We start from the raw sequence: 14,509 nt of genomic DNA on the forward strand, positions 1-14,509 counted from the left end.
TAACAGATTTTGCCCGGGCTTTAAAGGGCCCAATTTATAATCAACCTATGTGGCCTAATTAAAAACAAACTGAGGCCCAAACCGAATAGTGGCCCAAAACTGATCCAGGAAACCCTAGGTTTTCCAGGAAGCAACAGCGCCGCAACCGAGCTAAGGCCAAATCTCCCCGATCTTCACCTGCGAAACAAGGAAAGAAATCAAACAACATATGGAAAAAATCATAGATTGAGAATCAAAGATATATCTAGATTTATTCTTTCTTTGATTTGTTTTCATTCGACTATAAAAGGACATCAAATACATTGTAATAGGGATTGGAAAAATCGAATAAAAATTAAGGCTTTACTTTCGCAACACAGAGAGCATAGTCGATTAAAAGGTTGATATTTGCATTGCTATTTTTATTTTCCGTTATATATATATATATTGCTTTTTATTTATGTAATAATATAAATATAAAGGGAAGGAAAACACCTTTATTTGAGCCCTAACCACCGCGGACGGTCGAGGAAATCGTCACCGAGGACTGACGATTGGAAGCCGAAAGGTTTCTTTGCTTCTAGGGGCCCATTCGTCAATATTTCGCGAGATTTGAGCCCGGATCTAGGCTCAGGAGGTTAAGAAGGTTAAAAGGGGAATTTTCCTTTTCCGCCACCATGACGGTGGTACCGGCCCGAGATAGGTGGCCAAACACGGTGGTGGCGAAATCAGATGATCAATAGAGGTCTGAGGACTGAAGGGCTGAGAGGTTTTTTTAAAGGATTTATTTTTTTTTAAAGTAGGTTTTGAAATGAAATTTGGGCTTTAATTTTGGCTTAAATAGCCAATTGAAAACGGCGCCGTTTTGAGGGGAGGATCCGCGCGTCGACCCGACCCGGACCCAGGATCCGCGTGTTTTTATGCGGAGGGGAAAATTGCACTTTTAGCCCCTCCGCCTTTAAATGTCTTTATAATTAGTTTTTTTTTATTTTTTTAAATTCGCCCTGTAATTTATTTTAATTTCAATTTAACCCTTCTTGAACGACACGTTTTAGAGGAGAAGGGAAAATTTCCCTTCCAGCCCCTCTATGTAATTCGCTCGTTCAATTTGGTCCTCCAGACTTTATTTATTTGCGGATTCACCCCTGTTTTTTTTACTTCTGACCCAATTTAGTCCTTTCTCATATTTTTCTTAAAATCAGTATTTCTAATATTTTTTATGAAATTATTGTTATTATTATATGTATATATATAAATATGTTTCTTTTGCATGTATTTACACTTTAGAAAACTAATATTTTTAGTATATTTTAGACACATGTTTTATTAATTTTGATATTATCTTAATTATTTTAAACTTATATATTTTCATGGATGTATGTATATTTTTATTTATTTCAGTAATTTGTCTATTAATTTATGTTTACATATTTTTTATTATCTTGTCCATTTATTTGATATTTTGCAGGCCATTATTTTATTTATTTGTTCATATATTTGCATTATTTCTATGCTATCGTAGTATTTATTATTGCATTATATATTTAATGTAGCATAACATTACATTTTTTACTCGATTTTTAAAATCAAACTTTTTCAAAATGGATATTCTTTTAATTAAAATAAAAGCTCATTATTGGGAATTCAACACGTTGTGTCCTAACGTATTTGATGTGACGCATTGATTTCTCGAAATGAAGATTTTTTTAAAAAATCATAAAGGAAATTTTCCGAGTTTGGGATTATAAAGGAATTGTACCCTAACGTATTGAGTGTGATTTCTTAAATCTTGGATAAGCGGATGTTCTTTTAAAATGAAGGAAATATTCCGAGTTTGAGATTCTAAAGGAATCGTGCCCTAACGTATTGGGTGTGTTTTCTTAGATCTTGGATAAGTGGATGTTCCTTTAAAGTTTTTCATTATACGAATATTTTGACCTAACTCATTTTGGAGGAAATTAGAATGTTGTGCCCTAATGCATTGGGTGTGGCATTTTTGCTTCTCTGAATTGAGAAGGGTCTTAATACGTAATGTTTTAAGTTTTTTTAAAATTATTTTTAAAATTTTCGACCTTAAGACAATAATTAATTAACTAGGTACCAATTTTTTTGGGCGTAATGAGGGTGCTAATCCTTCCTCATACGTAACCGACTCCCGGACCCATTTTCTAAAATTCGTAGACCAAAGCCGTTTTTTTAGGTGATCCAATCACACCTCAATAAAAGATTGGTGGCGACTCACAACTTTAATTTTTTTAAAGTCGACAACCAAAAATTTTTTGTTTTCAAAACAATGGTTTCGACAGCTTGGCGACTCCACTGGGGAATTTTTTTTTAAAATAAGAGAGTCGAGCCACAAAGTTGATTAATTTTTGTCTTATGGTCAAGAAAATATTTTTTAAAAAAACTCATGACATCCTTTTGCATTCATTATCTTCTTGTTTAAACATTGTTTGCATTATACATTTCATGAGTTGAACAATGTTACCCTTTTAAGTGGAAGTGAGAAACTATGCCTTCGTGAGGTTTTTACCTCCGTGTAGGGTAGTGGATTGCTTTCGGGATACATCCGTACCTATGTCTTCGTGAGATTTTTCATCTCCGTGCAGCCATAGGGAAATGTATTCCCCTGAACTGAACTCGGTCCATATGAGCCTATAATGGATGATGATTGAGGAATCTGCTGGTTCGAGTACCTTTACTCTAGAAGCCAAACCTCATATAATGAACCTTAGGAATCCACCTTAAGTAGAATCATACTAAACCCTAGTAGATATCCAATTAGGGATCTTTATTATTTCTTGATTATATCTTGTGTTTCTATGTTATACTGACTTTTGGTGTTTTATTTGCATGACATGATATTTCATTTCATCATAAAAGGCGCCAATTCAAATTCAGTTGCTAGATAGAAGGCTTAACATGGAAAGCGGGTTTCTTGATAAAGTGGAGGACAATGCGGCTGTTCGAACTTGGTCTGAGACAACGCAGCAAGAAAAGGGTGATAGTTGGCTGATGGGCATGTATCGGAGTTATGAGACTTTACGCATATCAGTGCAACTCAAAACAATTTGCAAGAATTGAAGGAAATCAATCGATGGAGTGATGAGGTTAGATGCTCTTTTATGATAATTATGGGATTTGCCTTATTTCCTTGATGTGAAGGTAGACAAGCATTTGTTTCAAGCCCTCGCCCATCTCGGAATCCTCGCCATACCGCTTTACGTTCGGGAAGGTTGATTTAGTGCCTACGATAGAGGAGTATATGGCTTTACTCCGTTGTTCAAAGTTTCAAAGGGACAGGGTCTATTCGAGGGCGGTGAATGTGCCAACCTTTTCCAAGAAGTTGATGAGTGTAACAGGAATGAGTGGGCGTGGGTTGTCGCATCGAATTAAGCAAAAGGGGACGATAAGTGCGTTCCTTGGAGAGGCTTGAAAGATGCAATCCTCACACACCCAGATGTCAGGAAAAGGTTAGATGTTTTTGCTTTAAGTATATATGGCTTGGTTGTCTTCCCTAAAGCCTTGGGGTATATGGATAAAACAGTCACTGATTTATTCGACCGGCTCGATAAGAAAGTTACACCGATTCCAACAATTTTGGCAGAAACTTTCAGGTCATTGAGTGCATGCTGGAAGAAAGGTGAACGTAGATTTATTAGATGTGCACAGCTTCTACTCGCGTGGTTTCACAGTCACTTTTGAAAGGTGGATAAAGTGTCGTATCGGGTTTTCTCTAAAAATTATTCACCACTAAAGGAGATAGTCGCGACGCCCAGGAGAGACGACATTTCGAAGGAGAAGTGGATAGCAATTCTTCGAAATCTTCGAGAAGAGGACATTGAGTGGAGAGCTCCTTGGTTACTTCCAGATGAGATCCTGTATAGGTGTGGTAGTTTTGATTGGGTTCCTTTGCTAGGGGTTTGGGGAGCTACTGGATACGCCCCATTATTGGTACTAAGGCAATATAGGTCAAGGAAATTTATACCTGCGACCCAAGGGATAGCTGATTGTGAATTTTCGTACAAGGATGATGGTTATAGAAAGAAGATTCAAGAGATGGCTAGTGCGTGGAAACAAACTCGCCGAATGAAGAGGCTAGTTGTGGGTCCAATGGCAACTCCTAAATATCATCAATGGTGGGCTAAAAGGATTAATGATAATACACCTAAGTTAAATCAGGAAGAAAGCCAGTCAATAGAAGAGCATTTACGAGTCATTCCTTCTGAGTTGGAGATTATAAAGCAAGATTTTGAAAGGAGAAATGCAGAGTTGGAGAAAAAGATAGAGCAAATGGAGGCGGAAAAGATGAACTTAAGATTGGATATAGATGTTCAGAAGCTTGAAAATGACAAGTTAAATAAAGAGAAAAACAGGGCTGAGGAGGAGCTGGGTAGTCTGAAGATGGATTATAAAAAAATGCGTTTGTCAATGAGAACTGCTGGGCTGGGAAAGACGTCAGAACAGTGGCGAGTAGAAATCCAAGAAGAAAAGGACAAGGCCGATAAGTGGGAACAGAGATTTCAAGAGATACAAAGGCGAAATGAGGCCTTAGAAAGGAGTTTGTCAGAAAGCCAGAAGGAAAAGGGTGAGTTAAAGGATAGGGTGATTGTATTGGAAAGATCTCTTCGTCAGTATCGAAGCCGAAATTCTATGATAGAGTTAAAAGCTAGCTTGAGCAAGATTGAAGAAATGGAGAAAAGAATTGAAGAGTTAGAGACGGAGCTGCAAAATTGTGAGATCCAGATCAAGCACTTGAAAGCAAACGAGAGTCATAGTAATGAACAGCTTCACCATTTTCAGAATCAAGTTAGAAGTAGAGATCATCTTATCAAGAAAGCTGTAGTCCAGATTCGAGAAGTAGCTGAACATATACAGACTTTAGCAGTACAAGCTGACACGCTGAGTGTGAAATATGAATTAGAGTCAGATCGGGGGCAAGAATTGGCTTTGTTACTTAGAAAGATTAGAGTTCTGGGTACTAGGGCAAAGTTGTACTTGTAATTCATTTTATGTAAAGGAATTTAATTTCTAGTAAAGTTTTCTTATATGGAATTGAATTCAAATTGACGCATTTTCTACATTCATTTCATGCATTGCATTGTTTCATATGCATTAATAAATACATTAAGGGATTCTAATTAATCTAAATCACTCCTCAGCTAATCTGGAAACCAACCAACCTACCAAGCACCACTACGGTACTCGATCAAAAACCAAGGATATGGATCAAAGAATGGAAAGATTAGAACAAACCCAAAAGGAAATGCAGGAGCTGCTTCAAAAGTAAATGAATGAGCAGCAAAAGATGATAGACAAAATGATGGAGTCTCAAGGGAGTATGATGGCTCAGTTAACTCAGTGGTTCAATAAAGGAACTGATAAAGGAAAGGGTTATGTATTCAATATTGAAGAAGGAGACAATGAGGGACTTGTCTATCCTCCGGACTTTACACCCCAACAAGTTGAGATGTACTCGCGAAGGTCCTCTGTTACCATTAATCCTCCGGGTGATGCTGCAACGCAAATGAATTTCCAGATGGGATCAGGCTCTAACCCTGGTGCCAATTTTGTTAATCCTGCTATTCCTGATTTTGATGAGACAGCTAGAAAGGAAAAAATGAATGATAAATTATCAAAACAGCTTAAGGAAAGGTATAAATGGCTGGAGGAAAAACTTAAAGTGATAGAAGGTATTGAGAGCTACCACGGAATTGATGCTAGAGAATTGAGCTTGGTTCCAGGTCTGGAACTTCCTCACAAGTTCAAAACGCCAGAGTTCGAAAAGTACAACGGGACTAATAGCCCCGAAGCACATATTACTATGTTCTGCAGGAGGATGACTGGATATGTTAATAATGACTAGTTGCTGATACATTGCTTCCAGGATAGCCTCACAGGGCAACATCCAAGTGGTACAATAGATTGAACCGTACCCAGATTAATTCATGGAGAGATCTAGCGCAGGCATTCTTAAAACAGTACAGCCATGTGACTGACATGGTACCTGATAGAATTACTCTGCAGAACATGGAGAAGAAGCCTGGTGAAAGTTTCAGGCAGTACGCACAGAGATGGGGGGAGGTTGCTGTCCAAGTTCAGCCATCCCTTCTAGACAGAGAGATGACGATGCTTTTCGTCAACACATTGAAGGCACTATTTATTACACATATGTTAGGAAGCGCTACTAAAAGTTTTTCCGACATAGTTATGAATGGTGAGATGATAAAAAAACGCTATCAGAAGTGGAAAAATAGATGCTGGAGAAAATAGCAGAAGGACAGCCTCGAAGTAGAAAGAGAACGAGGTTAACAACACGAGTTCATATTCGAAGACAGTTACAGTGAATCAGCCGGGAAAAGTGGTTGTTAATCAGCAGGGATCATCGAAGCAGAGATCTGATACAAGACAAAATACAGAAAAAATGCAATTTACGCCAATTCCAATGACGTATAGGGAGCTATATCAGAATCTATTCAATGCACACGTGGTTGCCCCTTTCCATTTGAAACCATTGCAGCCTCCATACCCCAAGTGGTACGATGCAAATGCACAGTGCGACTATCATGCGAGAATTGAGGGGCATTCTATAGAGCATTGTACGGCGTTCAAAAAGGTGGTGAAAAGAATTATAAGCTTGAGCGTGGTAAAATTGGATGATTTACCCAATACAGAAAATTCGTTACTTGATCATAACGGAGTGAACATGATAGGTGGGAGCATGGGTAGAAAGATCAAGGAAGACATATCAAAGGTGAAAATTCCTTTGAGGTGGGTCTGGAAAATTATGGTAAAAAGGGGATTGATCATCCCGAGTTCAGAGAGAAGTGTCGAAGGGGTGGAAAATTACTGTGAGTTCCATCACGAGGAGGGATATAAAATCCAAGAATGCGCAGAATTCAGAGACTTGGTTCAAGACCTAATGGATAACAAGGAGATGGAATTTTATGAAGAAGTTAAGGAGGAGGGGAGCATTTGCACATCAGAGGCTTCGAAGGTTCCAAGAATAGTGCAGCCTGTGGTCATTATCTCGTGACCCAAGAAGGATGAGGTGAGAGCACCAGCAATGCCAAAGATCATAATAAAGAAACCTGCAACCTTTCCTTACCAAGACAGCAAGAAGGTTCCATGGAACTACGAGTGCAATACGACTGTCCCAGGAAAAGAGACGGCAAAGAGCCAGTGTGTGAGTACCAATCCGGGGTCTATGAAAGAGGCTATAATAGGGGAGCAAAAAGGGAAAGTAGTTGAGCCAGTGAAGGAGGAAGAAGCTGTGGAATTCCTCAAATTTTTAAAGCATAGCGAGTATAATGTCGTTGAGCGATTGCATAAACAATCGCCCATATATCTCACTGCCCTTACTCTTGAGTTCAGAAGTGCATCGAAATACGTTGATGAAGATGCTAAATGAGACCTATGTGTCCAAGGATATTTCTGTCAGTAAGCTAGATCGGTTGGTCAATAATATCAGTGCTGATAATTTCATATTTTTCAATGATGATGAAATACCTTCGGGGGGCATGGGATCCACCAAAGCTTTGCATATCACTGCATGATGCAATGGGCGTATTTTGCCAGGAGTACTGATTGACAATGGATCAGCTTTGAATGTATTGTCGTTATTCACACTTAACAGGCTATCTATAGACAGTTTGCACATGAAAACGTGTCAAAATATAGTGAGGGCATTTGACGGTACAGAAAGAAAGGTCATGGGAAGAATTGAGGTACCCTTACGGATTGGTCCAACAGTTTATGAGGTAGATTTTATTGTGATGGACATCAAACCTTCCTATATCTGCTTATTAGGAAGACCATGGATACATTCGGCAGGGGCAGTTCCGACATCATTACATCAGATGTTGAAGTTAGTGTCAGATGGTCGGCTAGTGACAATAAAAGCCGAAGAGGATATAATAGCAACTGTATCCAATGAGATGCCGTACGTGGAGATCAATGACGAGTCAGTTGAATGCTCATTTCGATCTTTGGAGTTTGTAAATGCGGCATTTGTTCCTGAATGGAGCAAAATTGCGGCTCCAAAATTATCCAAAACCACAGAGATGGGTTTACAATTGTTGGTAGGAAGAGGAGCTTTACCCGGAAGAGGGCTGGGGAGATATCTTCAAGGGAAGACTGAGGTTCCAATGCTGAAAGAAAAGCAAGATCATTTTGGCTTAGGATACAAGCCGGATAGAGGACAAATAAAGAATGAGATAGAAAAAAGGCAGGAAAGAAGAAGGGCGCGTTTGAATGGGGAGGAAGCTAAGTGGGAGCCAATGAAAATTCCCCACATATCCAAAACTTTTGTATCTGGAGGAATCATTCATCAGGAGAGAAAGAAATCGGTTGAGGAAAGCATCGAGGAGACCTTGGGAAATATGCACATTAATGCCATTCATGAGCTTGGGAATGAAGAGAGAAGTTGGCTGGACATTCGTCCTTATGAGCCTGGGAGTGTTCTAGACAATTGGACTGCAGAAGAAATACCTAAAGTCTTTAGAACTGTCTCAGAGTAATATTCAAGAACAAACTTGTTGTTTTAGCCTAGAAATAGTAAGAATTCTTTTGTGAAATAGGCTTATGTTTAAAAATCATTATTTTAATAAAAAACATCTTTGCAATTATTTCGAGTAAATATTCTTTCATTCTTTCATACGCCTAAAATATATTCTTTCATTACATAAATAAATTGTACATAAATTCATACATTCTTTTGGTAACCCTAATAGGTCTCTGTGTATCAATGACGTGAATGACACTACTACGAGCTCAGAGTGCCCTTTTGAACGAAACGTGTGTTTAGAGGGATCGCACAACTTTGAAGGTGATGAAGAGGGTGGTTTATCTTTGGACTTGTTGAGGATGGTGGAACAAGAGGAAAAGCAAATCCTACCTCACAAAGAGACAGTAGAAGTTGTGAGCCTAGAAGAAGGGCAAGAGGTGAAAATTGGAATTGAAATTCTCGCAAAAACAAGACGAGACCTCATTGAATTACTCTATGAATTCAAAGATGTCTTTGCATGGTCATACCAGGATATGCCGGGATTGAGTGCTGACATTGTAGTGCATCGCTTACCTATAAAAGATGATTGCAAACCAGTTCAACAGAAGCTCAGAAGAATGAGGCCTGATATTGTGCTCAAAATAAAAGAGGAGGTTAAGAAACAGTTTGATGCTGGTTTTTTGCAGGAAGTCAAAAATTCTGAGTGGGTAGCTAATATCGTCCCAGTTCCTAAGAAAGATGGAAAAATACGAATGTGCGTCGATTACAGGGATTTGAACAAAGCAAGCCCAAAGGACAACTTCCCATTGCCACATGTTGATACGCTGATGGATAATGCAGTGGGATTCTCGTTGTTTTCTTTTATGGATGGATTCTCAGGATATAATCAGATAAAAATGCATCCAGAAGATATGAGAAAGACTACGTTCATTACTTTATGGGGATCGTTTTGCTATAAGGTGATGCCATTTGGATTAAAGAACGCGGGAGCAACATATCAGAGGGCCATGGTAACCTTGTTCCATAACATGATGCACAAAGAAATCGAGGTGTATGTTGATGATATGATTGCCAAATCCAGAACAAAGGAGGAACATGTGCAGGTCTTGAGAAGATTGTTCTTAAGATTAAGGAAGTTGCAGCTCAGGCTTAATCCGACAAAGTGCACTGTTGGAGCCAGATCAGGAAAGCTATTAGGCTTCGTAGTCAGTGAAAAAGGAATTGAGATCGACCCAGACAAAGTCAAAGCAATACGAGATTTATCGCCACCACGTACCCAGAAAGAAGTTTGAGGTTTCTTGGGAAGACTAAATTACATTGCTCGGTTCATTTCACAGTTGACCGGAAAATGTGATCCCATATTTCGCCTTTTAAAGAAACATAATCCTGATGTTTGGAATGAAGAATGTCAAAAAGCTTTTGAAAAGATAAAGCAATACTTATCCAATACCCCAGTTCTGTCACCACCCAGCCCGGATAGACCCTTGATTTTGTATTTAACAGTGTTCAATAACTCCATGGGATGCGTGCTAGGTCAACATGATGCGACTAGAAAGAAGGAAAAGGCGATTTACTATCTCAGCAAGAAATTCACTGATTGTGAGATGAGATATTCGCCTATCGAAAAATTGTGTTGCGCCTTGATTTGGACGACCAAGAGGTTGAGGCAATACTTACTCTATCATACGACTTGGATAATTTCAAAATTAGATCCTTTAAAGTATATGATGGAGTCAACAGCATTGAATGGAAGAATGGCTAGATGGCAAATCTTGCTCTCTGAGTTTGATATCGTATATGTAAGTCAGAAGGCCATCAAGGGAAGTGCGATAGCAGATTTCTTGGCTAGCAGGGCTGTGGAAGATTATGAGCCTCTAGACTTTGATTTCCCGAATGAAGATTTGTTGTATGTGGCACATGCTGAAGAGGATCCCCAAGAGAATCATTCTTGGAGATTAAGCTTTGACGGAGCATTGAATGCATTAGGCAATGGGATTGGGGCAGTCTTGGTGTCTCCAAATGGAGATTATCATCCTTTCACCAATAAATTAGACTTTGATTGCACCAATAACATGGCTGAGTATGAAGCTTGCATCATGGGTATACGGGCAGCCATAGAACGGAAAATCAAGACATTAGAGGTGTACGGAGACTCAGCATTGGTAATATACCAGCTAAAAGGAGAATGGGAGACGAGAGATCCTAAATTGATCTATTACCGGAGATTGGTTTTGGGATTGATCAAAGAGTTTGACAACATTACCTTCTGTTATCTCCCACGAGAAGAAAATCAAATGGCGGATGCTCTTGCTACTTTAGCTTCCATGATTAAAGTGAATCAATTAGATGACATGAAGCCTATTCAAATTAGTATTTATGAGATCCCACCTTTATTCTGACATTGAGGAGGCGAGAATGATAATCATCCACGGTACCAAGATATATTGTAATATGTGAAGAATCGCGAATATCCTGATCAGGCAACGGAGAATGATAAGAGGACATTGAGGAGGCTAGCTATTGACTATGTCTTAGATGGGGAGATCCTATACAAAAGGGGAAAGGATCGAGTACTGTTGAGATGCGTGGACGCTTTAGAGGCTAAGGAAATTTTGGAAGAAGTCCATGAGGGCGTTTGTGGAACGCATGCTAATGGATTCACCATGGCTAGACAGATTATGAGATTCGGGTATTACTGGTCCACCATGGAGGGAGATTGCATCAATCATGCAAAGAAATGCCATAAATGCCAAATTTATGGGGATAAAATGCACGCGCCTCCTTCTCCTCTTCACGTCATGACTTCTCCATGGTCTTTCTCCATGTGGGGTATGGACGTCATTGGATCAATATCACCGAAGGCTTCTAATAGACATCGTTTCATTTTTGTGGTTATTGATTATTTCACTAAGTGGGTAGAAACAGCTTCATATGCGAATGTTACGAAGTCAGCAGTCAGTAAGTTTTTGAAAAAGGAGATCATATGTCGATATGGAATGCCTGAAAGGATCATATCTGACAGTGCTTTGAATCTGAATAATAGCACAATAACCGAAGTCTGCGATCAGTTCAACATTAGACACCATAATTCATCACCGTATTGCCCGAAAATGAATGGTGCAGTGGAAGCGGCGAATAAGAATATCAAGAAAATCGTGGCAAAAAAGGCTGAAACTTACAAAGATTGGCATGAGAAGTTATATTTCGCTCTTCTTGCTTATCGAACATCTATCAGGACTTCTACTGGGGCAACACATTTTTCGTTGGTTTATGGAATGGAGGCAGTATTACCCATTGAGGTTGAAATCCCTTCCCTCCGGGTATTGGCTGACTTAAAATTAGATGAAGTCGAATGGATCCAATCTCGGTATGATCAACTGAACCTGATTGAAGAGAAAATATTAAAAGCCATTCGTCATGGCCAAATGTATCAGAAGCGAATGATGCGAGCTTACAATAAGAAGGTTCGTCGAGAGAATTTCATGAAGGGATTTGGTTCGAAAAGATCCTCCCTTTACAAAAGGATTTCAGAGGGAAATAGATGCCAAACTGGGAAGGACCTTATGTTGTGAAGAAGGCTTTTTCTGGAGGCGCTTTGATTTTGAGTGAAATGGATGGCAAAAATCTTCCGAATCTTGTAAATTCAGACTCGGTTAAGAAATATTTCACTTGAAGAAAGGGAGAAATGAAAGTGAAAACCCGCAAAGGGCGCTCTAATTTCTAAAAAAAAAGGGAGAGGCCAAGGTGAAAACCCGAAAAGGGCGCCTTGAGACCAAAGGGGGTTTGAGTTGAAAACCCGAAAAGGGCGGCTCAAACATTGTCAGATTGGGGCATATGGTGACCTTGCTAAAGTCAACAATAAAGGGATGTACGACGTCTTGGGGGCATTAACAAAGTCATCAGAGATCCCCAAACACATGTTAAATTCAGAATGGTTCTTGGCTTGTATGGAGAAGTTCAAGCGGCGATATCCAAAGCACCTAGTCTTCATAATATTTGTACCAAGTTTGTTGGTTCTTGTAAAAAACTTCATTTCTTTCCTGTTCTTGAATACTTTTTCTTTTCAGGACACTTACTATCAATAAATTCTTGAATTAATTCATCTCTTACTCAGTATTTTTGATTCTTGTGCAAGCATGTTGCATTAGAATAATGATTGATGGACTAATAATCTTTCACAAAAGAAGTTTTGTATATTACTTTGGGAATTTCTAAATAATTTAGTAACCTGAAACAGAGCTATTGTTTAAGAACACCCCAAGTTTAAAGAGCCTAAAAAGGAGAAGTCTAAATTACGACTGCTTTTTCAGATTTGGTTGTTTAAATATCGAATAAGACAGCAAGAAGTCTTGATGGGGATGGAAGAAATCCCCTATAGAAAGGAAGTTCCTCATTTGGACATGAATATTTGGCAGGACGCCCTGAGATTGGTGTGAACAAATTTCATAATTCGAGAAGACTGAGAAGAGTCAAAATTTTCCTACTCTTAAAGTCACGGGGGAAGGAATATAGTACGAATTCTGCGTCCTAGAGAGTTGAGCTTTAAGGTGCACAACGGGGGGCAGTTTGATTAAGCGTTCTTTTTGGAAATATCAGCCAAGAAAAATGTGTCAACGACAAAACCTTAATAAACCTCAAAAAAATGATAATTCGTGAAAAAAGACATTCTGCATTCATTCAAATGTCATTCACACATGTCTAGTTAGGAACACTTGATGCATTTTTATGTCATCCTACTCATTAGGCATAATTAGATTCACTATACAGGTCATGTTCCCCAAAGAGCAGATCAGTGAAGATAACAGGTCGCATCTAGTCTTATCTCCCTGAAGTTACGGTGGAGCAGACTAAGTAAGCAAGTCTTTTCCTCCTGAAGTTGCAATGAGGCAGACTGAAGATGGCAAATCTTATCTCCCTGAAGTTGCAGTGGAGCAGATTAAAGCCGATAATCCTATCTCCCTGAAGTTACATTAGAGCGGATTAAAACCTCAGATCTTATCTCTCTGAAGTTGCAAAGAGCAGATCGTATCTAGTCTTATCTCCCTAAAGTTGCAGTGGAGCAGACTAAGCAAAGCAAGTCTTATCCTCCTGAAGTTGCAGTGAGTTGCAGAGAGTAGATCGCATCTAGTCTTATCTCTCTGAAATTGCAGTGGAGCAGACTAAGCAAAGCAAATCTTATCCTCCTGAAGTTGCAGTGAGACAGACCGAAGATGGCAAATCTTATCTCCCTGAAGTTGCGGTGGAGCAGATTAAAGCCAACAGTGGAGCGGGTTAAAACCTCAAATCTTATCTCCCTGAAGTTACGGTGGAGCAGATTAAAGCCAACAGTGGAGCGGGTTAAAACCTCAGATCTTATCTCCCTGAAGTTGCAGTGGAGCAGATTGGTAGATCAAGCTGAAGCTACAAGTCTTATCTTCCTGAAGTTGTAGAGAAGTAGATTGAAGCACTAGTTCCTGTACCTCTGAAGATGCAGTAGGAAGGAATACCAAAGTCCAGTACGACCGGGCAAAATTGTTTTTGGTCTTTGCTCTGTTCTCGTTACTCGACAACAAGCAAAGAGGGCAGCTGTAATAACAGATTTTGCTCGGGCTTTAAAGGGCCCAATTTATAATCAACCTATGTGGCCTAATTAAAAACAAACTGAGGCCCAAACCGAATAGTGGCCCAAAACTGATCCAGGAAACCCTAGGTTTTCCAGGAAGCAACAGCGCCGCAACCGAGCTAAGGCCGAATCTCCCCGATCTTCACCTGCGAAACAAGGAAAGAAATCAAACAACATATGGAAAAAATCATAGATTTGAGAATCAAAGATATATCCAGATTTATTCTTTCTTTGATTTGTTTTCATTCGACTATAAAAGGACATCAAAAACATTGTAATAGGGATTGGAAAAATCGACTAAAAATAAAGGCTTTACTTTCACAACACAGAGAGCATAGTCGATTAAAATGTTGACATTTGCATTGCTATTTTTATTTTCCGTTATATATATATATATATTTTGTTTTTTATTTATGTAATAA

General features: G+C 39.1%; 1 protein-coding gene across 1 annotated transcript; it reads left to right on the forward strand.

Moving 5' to 3' along the window:
- The first annotated feature begins 4,038 nt into the window (after positions 1-4,038).
- LOC128041096 (kinesin-like protein KIN-7O) lies at positions 4,039-4,983 on the forward strand. The gene has a single exon (XM_052630438.1). It carries the CDS (start codon positions 4,039-4,041, stop codon positions 4,981-4,983), a length of 945 nt encoding a protein of 314 aa, XP_052486398.1.
- The last annotated feature ends 9,526 nt before the right edge of the window (positions 4,984-14,509 follow it).

This window comes from Gossypium raimondii, chromosome 1 (genome assembly GCF_025698545.1).
Source record: "Gossypium raimondii isolate GPD5lz chromosome 1, ASM2569854v1, whole genome shotgun sequence".
NCBI lineage: Eukaryota > Viridiplantae > Streptophyta > Magnoliopsida > Malvales > Malvaceae > Gossypium > Gossypium raimondii.

Coding starts and splice junctions, on each gene's coding strand:
- LOC128041096 (XM_052630438.1), top strand. CDS start 4,039: ATGGCTAGTGCGTGGAAACAAACTCGCCGAATGAAGAGGCTAGTTGTG.